The sequence below is a fragment of the Engraulis encrasicolus genome, unplaced genomic scaffold (assembly GCF_034702125.1).
Source record: "Engraulis encrasicolus isolate BLACKSEA-1 unplaced genomic scaffold, IST_EnEncr_1.0 scaffold_634_np1212, whole genome shotgun sequence".
In the NCBI taxonomy this organism is placed as follows: Eukaryota; Metazoa; Chordata; class Actinopteri; order Clupeiformes; family Engraulidae; genus Engraulis; species Engraulis encrasicolus.
Window position 1 is genome coordinate 15,972 of NW_026945955.1, and position 8,931 is coordinate 24,902.

General features: G+C 43.9%; 1 protein-coding gene across 1 annotated transcript; it reads left to right on the forward strand.

Moving 5' to 3' along the window:
* Positions 1-2,292: 2,292 nt before the first annotated feature.
* LOC134444626 (general transcription factor 3C polypeptide 3-like) lies at positions 2,293-8,398 on the forward strand (the record flags this gene model as incomplete). The annotated part of the gene is made up of 8 exons (XM_063193879.1): positions 2,293-2,482; positions 2,797-2,902; positions 3,199-3,488; positions 4,703-4,826; positions 5,812-6,003; positions 6,574-6,739; positions 7,097-7,244; positions 8,245-8,398. Coding segments are annotated over exons 1-8 (1,291 nt in total), but the record flags the coding sequence as incomplete, so codon positions are not given.
* Positions 8,399-8,931: the final 533 nt, after the last annotated feature.

Consider the following 8,931-nt stretch of genomic DNA (forward strand, 5'->3'; position numbering starts at 1 on the left):
TTGAAAATGGGCAAACAAAGTTTCCTTAATTTCTCCTATGCATCTACTTGTACATTTCTGGACTGTCTGCGCACAGGAACCAGTAAAAATTGGCGGTGAAGACTCCAAAAAGGAAATTAGCTCATATCTTGGCAATGACTACTTGTATCACCAACAACATTATCTCCCATATGTGCCCCATTTACACTGTGGACCATTGGCCCAGGATATTTTTGACCCAGGAACATTTGGTACAATTCACCTACCTTACTACCCCCCAACTCACACCAAATTCATGCTATCATGCAATATGGTCTCCCGTAGGGTGCTAAAATAAGAATATCTTTTATTTTATTTTCTCTGACGGGGTGATTGTGTTGGGACACTGTGTTGCAATGTGTGTGTGTGTGTGTGTGTGTGTGTGTGTGTGTGTGTGTGTGTGTGTGTGTGTGTGTGTGTGTGTGTGTGTGTGTGTGTGTGTGTGTGTGTGTGTGTGTGTGTGTGTGTGTGTGTGTGCTGAGCATGCATGAAGGGCAAGCATACTCCAGCATTTTCTGTGAGGAAATGCAGTCTAGTTATACATGTAATTTTGTAATTATTCACTTCTTTTAAAAGTGACAGGAAGTGTGAGACCAGCTAGAGAAAGAATAGTCATTAGATAAATGTCTACTATATAATGGAAGAACATAACACCTGAAAAATAGCGTTAATATATTATTCCCTGAGCTCATTTACTATGGGTTCTGTTTCATTTGGTAAAGGTGTACTCAGTTGACTATACAGGCAATCTTGAAAAAGTGAACAACAAATATAGAGTAAAATGCTGAAAATGACAAGATGAAGTAACTGAAAGAAGGCATGCAGTCACTAACATCAGTAGGCCTACACATGAGGTTTATGGTGTCCTTGGGATGCTGCAGAAGAGGCCTCATCAGGACACAGGATGAAGGATCAGTATTTGACTGGGAAATCCACAGTACAGTCAAAGAAAGTGGATGTAACCAAGAAGCGTCATTTTGTTTCCTTTCCGGTATCCACTTTATGTCGGGTGAACGCCCCTTTAGGAGACCTTCGGTTAGGAGACCTTCGGAGTCCTGAGGTTGAGAATCAATGAAGTCCCCTTAGCGCTGTAGATGGCGGTAGCGCACGTCTTGCGCAAACACCTCAAAAAGAGAAGAAGAAGTAGGGGACAACGCCCCCTTAGGAGACCCAACTTGAGCACACGCTTTTGCATTGAGTGGGCGTGGTTTGCGATATCTTTGTTTGATTCAGTATTTTTGGTACAGTACTCAACACTGAACTGCACCAGAGCCATAGATAAAACAACTGCACTGTACTACAGTGACACCAAGTGGAATGCAGATAGAACCGCATGCATCAAAGGCCTCAGAAATCAAGTTCTGTCAATGCATTGAGTTGTTGGCTTACAGCTCTGCAAACAGAGACCACTTCAAAATGATCAGCTTCTCTGATTTTACTACTTATAGATATGTGCTTGATTAAAAGGAACAATGTTTTGATTAAGGAAGAATTCAGAAATTAAAATTTGGCGGAATAACAGCTTTCATGTGTTTTGACATGCTTTCCACCAGTCTTTCACATTGTTCTTGTATGACTTTATTCAATTCCACTCCTGGTGCAAGAATTCTCAGCTTTGTTTGATAGCATCTTCCTTTTCATCACATTCCATAAGTTTTCAATGGTGATCGGCAGGGCCGGATTAAGATGGCCCGAGACCCCTAGGCTACAGGTTTGTGTGGGGCCCCCCTCAAGGCAAATTTTGCATCAATTGTATAGACAGCATGATAATTACGTCCTAGAAATTAAAGATAAGATGTCTCCCAACTGTGCTCAACATGACAGATGCATTTCTCAATAATGCATCTGGTCACAATTTTTCCCTTTTGGCCCATCAGGGGCCCCCTGGCATGTGGGGGCCCTAGGCTGCAGCCATATCAAGCCTGTGTGTTAATCCGGCCCTGTGATCAGGCATGGAAATTGGACCTCAGATTGTCAATGTGCGTTTCCGCCTAAAGAATGTGGAAGTGGGAAAAAGGCCAAATTTCATAGCAGGTGCAATGCCCCCTATAATATAATTGTAGTGTAATAATGTTATTTTATACCTCTACCATCCTATAGACGTGTAGAAGGGCCTACATGTAGGCTACTGTATGAGTATGTGATGATCCTCAAAATATGAAATATGCAGACATTCAGAGTAGCTGCGGATCACCTCAAACGACACATGTCTACCCACAACACTAGAGGGCGATGTGGTTTATATACCACATTTCGCATATGTCGATAGCAACACAAGCGAATAAGAGTAGTCGCAGACGCCAGAAATCCACATGTAGTTTAAAAATATCATGAAACTGCGCTTTCATGCAACATGTCGGAGTTTAGTCCCGAGCTTATTGATTACTTAGATGGTAAGATCTCATTTGAAGAATTTGAAAAACGAAGGGAGGAGCGGAAAGCACAGGAGAAGGAAAGCAAGAAGGTAAGGATGGGTGCTGTTGCTCTGCGTGAATGTGGTCAGCTGAGACAAGCTGTCAAAGCAAACCTTTGCACATCATGAACTGAAGAACACGATCAGAGTCATTGATTGAAGACAGGAAAGTAAGCTAGAATACTAAATCCCCTCACCGTCGTCTTACACATTGCCGTTCAGAAGCAAAAGCAAAATGGCCTTTTGAAGTTATTTTCTGCACTAAACCCTAACCTATTGCCTACAACTTGACCCACGACAGCTTTTGCAACAGCTAGTGCACGTTCAAAGAGTAGTTCTAGTCTATTTTGCTTTGGTGCTTGCAGGCGACACAGGAGGTTGGTGGTGCTGAAGATGCAACAGGCGAGGCAGAGGATGCTTTCCCAAGCACATCCACTGGCATTGGTAAATCAACACGGAAGCCGCGGGCGGGTAAGTCAAAATGCTTGCAATGTTTTGGTCCCCCATTCGTGCCTTGTGTTCCAAGTGTCATTTGTATTCGTTCCATTATTGCTAGCATGTTGTTGATGCCCATTCAATATGCTGTGTAATATCCTTGCCACCTCTATCTGACAAAAACAAACAAAAGATCACAGAACTTTTCTAACTTGTGCTTGTTATCAATGACCTTCATTCAGTGTCCAGGGAAAATACCATTCCCCCTTGACAGACCATTGATAACCGGGACAGGTGGAAACTAGTGTGATGCATTTACCGTATATCTGCAGGTGACACTGAAGAGGGCATCAGTCCCTCTGTACACCAGGCCTTCGCCTCCATGCTAGGAGAAGGGGGTGGCAATGAGGACGATGACGACGATGATGATGATGACGAGGAGGAAGACGAAGAGGAGGAGGATGGCGGTGACGATGAAGCCTTTGACTTGAATAAACACAAGGATGATTTGAAGGAAGAGGAGGAAGAAGGGGAGGGCGGTGGTGACGACGAGGTCATGACTGCAGGGGACGTGTTTGCCCTGGAGATGGAGCTCAACCGGGAGAATAAGAAGATGATGAGGGTGAGTGAGGGGTTGCTAATGGTGCATTCCACAAGGGAGGGAGATGGGATGTTTCTGACCTCCTACTTGCTGAAATGCATTGGAATGCCTGCTGAAGCGGAATGTTCAAGTTGCGAACTGGGGCCAAATCAAAGCACACGGACTTCGAAATCATGACGTCAACACAGCAATTACAGTGCACACAGGGATAGGAATAGTTTAAGTTTGACTTGTTGGTTGGAACGCTTTCAAGTGTGAGGTAGCTGCCTCCTGGTTGCATATTGGGAAGCTCCTACCCCCGGGGAATGCGGCATAAGTCTCACATCCTCTCTGTTGTGAGTTAATCTTAATCTTAATCTTAATTCTTGTTTCTGCATTGGTGAGCCTGTGGTTCCACTCCTACGCACCTGGCCAAAGGAGGTGTGCAAGAATTCTAAAAAATAGCACTTGTGAGTTAACCATGATGTCATAGCGAGAAAAAAGGTCAGAAATTACAACCACATCGTTCAAGATGGCTCATCAATGGATCCCATTCATGTACACTAGAGTTCTACATACTGTATGTTTAACACTGAAATGGCAATGTGACTTGAAATTGATGGTCTGGGGAAATATGAAGGAAAACGCACAACAGGCATCACAAATGTTTGGTATAATGATATTTGAGTGGCAGTGGCACCCCTGCCTGACTTGCTGCTGATGCGGCAGTATATTCGGCTGCTGATAGAAGTAAATGTGCATTATTTATATGGTCTGTAACGGTCTGAGGAAAGCCATTTTCTTTAAAAGCATAAACTTGACACAAGGGTGCCGGAACGAGTTTTTAAGTGGTGGTGCATTTTTTTTCTCGATTCTTTATTTCTTATTGCAGCCGCACTCCATTCATTTGTCTGCAGTGAAAGTTGACAGCCTCATATAGGGAGCCCATAAGTGGGGAGGCGAATGCACCACTGCATTTCCCTTTCCGGCACCGATGACTTGACATACTGTAACCTCAGAGAGAGTAGAGAGAGAGAGGTTCCATTGGCCCATTGTTTCCGGGTTCTATTATTGGGGGGGGAATCCCCCTTTAGGCAGACCTAGGCAGACCTGAGGACTGTTCTATTCAATGCTAGGAGCATTATGACACACCCCTTTAGGCAGACCGGAACCTGGTCATGTTAGGTGCCCATAGAAACCTATTATGTTGGCATATCTCTATACTTAAAGAATCTCTGGTAACATCTCTGGCACAGGAGAAGCGTACCCGCAGCAAGCTGCCCCGGGCCCTGAGGGGGCTCATGGGAGAGGCCAACATCCGCTACGCCCGCGGGGACAAGGAGGACGCCATCCTCATGTGCATGGAGATCATTCGGCAAGGTAATTATAATAATAGTAATAGATAATAATACTTTTGTTTTATATAGCGCTTTTCAAAACACCCAAGGTCGCATTCACATGGTGTCTGTGTAGGTGTGTGTGGGTATACAGGTGTGTGTTCTTGTGGAAACTAGCTGCCAATGACCTCTAAGAAGAGATGTGTTTGGAGGTGTTTAAGTATGGCCAGTGAAGGGTCTTTTTGAATTTGGGTAGGTAGTTTATTCCAAAGGAATGGGGCAACAACATGGAAGGTTCTGTCACTTGTGGCCTTGAGTCTAGTACAGTTGGGGGAACCAACCGAGATGATTGGCTCTGGCTTGTCAAACTGGGACATTCATATACATTTGCATCCCAATAGGTTGTCATAGTTCAGAAAGGGATCAACTCACACAGTAATGTCTGGAATTCACACCGGTCGCCTTATTAATTTCATCCTAGTTTGGTCACCCAATTTGGTCACCCAATTCACTGACCATCCATACGGCAATAATGACTTTTACCTCTCATCTTGGAGCATCATCACTAAGGATAGACCGATATATATATCGGTATCGGTATCGGGCCGATATTTGCATTTTTTAAGTGTATCGCATCTGCTGATACGCGTGTGGTTTTGGCCGATACGCAATATTTATTATTTTATGTCATTCTGTTTTTTTTAAAAGCACCAAGACACTTTATTTTTTTATTACTTGATTGTTAGACATTACTTGATTGTTAGAGTGGGTGTTTAAATGTTACAAGTTCTACCTCAATTTGATAATGTTAAAGGAATATTTATTTTTAACTTGAGACCTGGAATATTTGTCATTTTTTAACCTTTTTTTTAAACCCATATCGGCCCCAAATATCGGAAATCGGGTATCGGCCAAGGGTGATGACAAAAAAAATCGCTATGGCATCAGCAATTGAAAAACCTGTATCGGTCGACCCCTAATCATCACTCACCACTCTCTCCCCTCTCATCTCATCTGTGGGCCTGCAGCGCCCCTGGCCTATGAGCCCTTCTCCACGCTGGCCATGATCTACGAGGACCAGGGGGACATGGAGAAGGCCCTGCAGTTCGGGCTGATCGCCGCCCACCTCAACCCCAGGGACTGCGAAGAGTGGGTCAAGCTGGCCGACATGTCCCTGGAGCAGGACAACATCAAGCAGGCCATCATCTGCTACTCCAAAGGTCAGTGTGATATGAGGCCTAATGATAACTCTACTGGTCCTGGCATTTTTTTGTGAACAATTTTTTTTTATTAAACAACTAAGTAAATGGAACAATGCATGTACAATAACGCAATCAACACAAAGCACTCAGCCCACCCACCCAACCCCACCCAGATCCCACACCAAAAAAACCCACACAACATGCAACACACACAGAACGCCAAAGAAACAACATGTAATACCAAGACAAGGACACAGATCATCACAAAGACGCATACACACACCTACACACCAAGGGGGTGGTTGTGCCATTTTTTAGGGTAATGACTGAGAAAGTTGACGAGAGAATTTATGACGAGGTACCACCTGTTTGCCAGTATGCCATTATCTGCTACTCCAAAGGTCAGTCAGGCTTGATGAGGACTCGTGACAATTTAGCTGTGCAGCATGACCCAACCAACGTGCACGTCATGTTTATCTTCATTTGTTACCTTCGAGCCTCTTTCTTGACCTTAGTTCTAGCATTATTAAATTTCCTTTCGGTCCTCCTGTTGCCAATTTCCCTTTGATCCTGCCCCCCCCCATTTAGCGGTGCAGCATGAGCCCACCAACGTGCGCTTCCTGTGGGAGCGCTCCAGCCTGTACGAGCAGGTGGGCGAGCACAAGCAGGCCATGGACGGCTACCGCCGCATCCTCAACCTGCTGCCCCCCCAGGACGGAGAGCACTTCATGCAGCTCTCACGCGACATGGCCAAGTAAGGGGGCTTTGCTCTGCACTACACTACACTACACTACACTACACTACACTACACTGAATTGAACTTTTCTACACTTCGCTACACTTCACTACACTACTCTGAACTGCACTACACTACACTACCGATACTCTGCACTGCACTACACTGCACTACATTACACATGTGCATACTGGGCAGAAGTGTGGTCAAGTGAGAGCTTGCACTGCACAATCACACTGGGTTAATAACATATTGGATGTATAATATTTTTCATACTAGATGTAGAATATTTCCATAAATAAGAAAAAGACAGATACAGATTCATAAACCGGTCATTAATAATGTGATAATAATAGTCAATTAACCCGTGTGCAGGAGCTACTATGAGAGCAGTGAGCTGCTGTCTGCCATTGGGGTCATGGAGGAGGCCCTGAAGCGCCACCCCGAGCTGGTCACCCACGAGTGTGTCAACATGGCCGCCGAACTCTACATCGCCAACCACCAGCACATGAAGGCACTGCAGGTCAGTAGAGAGATGTGTGTGTGTGTGTGTGTGTTGGTCACCCACGAGTGTGTCAACATGGCCGCCGAACTCTACATCGCCAACCACCAGCACACAAAGGCACTGCAGGTCAGTACAAGAATGAGGCATGTGCGTGTGTGTGTGTGTGTGTGCTTTGTCCTTTTGTGCCATGCCATGTTATTTCCTCTTTTTATTATAAGCATTTTTTCATTGTGCTGTAAGTCATCTCGCTAGAGGCTGACTGGAAAACTGGGTCAGGAACTAGTAGAGAAATGGGATGTGGAAAAGGCATGCTCTGTCTGAGTGCACAGGCAGGTCATAATAAATTATTTACATATTGGTAACAGCCATTTGTTTTAATGGCTGCCCCTCCCCAACATCGAATATTAATGCTGTTGGATTTTGTAATGTTATTGGAATAATTAACTGTGAGAGCATGTGAGGTAAATTATGTGTGTATTTAGGTACACTATTTTACAGTAAAGTATCTGCATGTGTGATTGTGAAGAGGAAGATGCTAAGAGGAAAGAAGCAAAAACCTAAAAAAAAAACAAATGTGCATATTTGGGCAGTGATCTTCCTTATCAAGTGAAAGCAAATCCTGATTCAACTTTTTTTGTCTGTGCTATTTTTGTCCTGCTCTCAGGTCAGGCACTTCAATGTGCAGCTACACTGTTTTACATAACATTTGTTGCATGTGTGATTGTGAAGAAGAATATGAAAAGAGGAAAGAAGCAAAACTCCAAAAACATCCCATTTTTTCCCCTTTCAAGTAATATTTCAAAATGTAGATATGTGGGCTGTGATCTTCCTTATCAAGTGGAAGCAAATCCTGGTTCAACTTTTTTTGTCTGTGTTATTTTTGTCCATCTCTCAGCTCAGACACCTGAATGTGCAGGCGATCATCCAATCATGTTATGTTGTTATGACTGTTGTGACTATGAGTGAAAATGGCTTCATGCATGCATGTGTTGATGTAAGGATGTGCGTTGATCTGCAGGCATTGGTGAAGTTTTGTGGGATTGAGCTGAAGAGAGAGGAGACGAATGCGGACACGGGGGAGCAGGAGGAAGAAAAGGTGGAGAAAGAGGAGGAGGAGGAGGGCCAGGAGAAAGACAAGGACAAGGAGACGGATGAAAAGGAAGAACCACTGGGTATGTAGAAAGGATGATTGTGGTGAATTTAGAGCTCAATTCATTAATGAGGTTCTATCTGACTGAATTTTGTTTCACTAGACTTTGTCTTTTCTGGACTTCACATCTGCAGTGACTCAAGATCCAGAAGATGTTGATGTTACAGGCTAACTTAAGGGGAAATATGATATTTCGTGATATCTTGAAATTATTTTACGAACCATGCATATTGTATGCTCTGTTGTAAATTGTAGAACCGGAAAATGGCTTTATAAGCATGATTTTCATAGAGAGAGGGACGAGTAAACAAAAGCATAGTGTCATGTATTCCACAGGAATCTCTTACACTGTCCTAGTCTATCCCCAGGCAATTAAAATATCTGATGTTTGCTTGAACTGTCTGCCCAGGTTTGTCATCTGGCAGTGATTTTAGCAAAGCCCCCAGGCGGACCAGGGCTCCTCTTTCTACTACTGCATATATTTTCTCACTATCTCAGAACCCCCATTTTTCCTGATTTATCTGATGTGTATGCTGCCATGCATAAATTAGATGT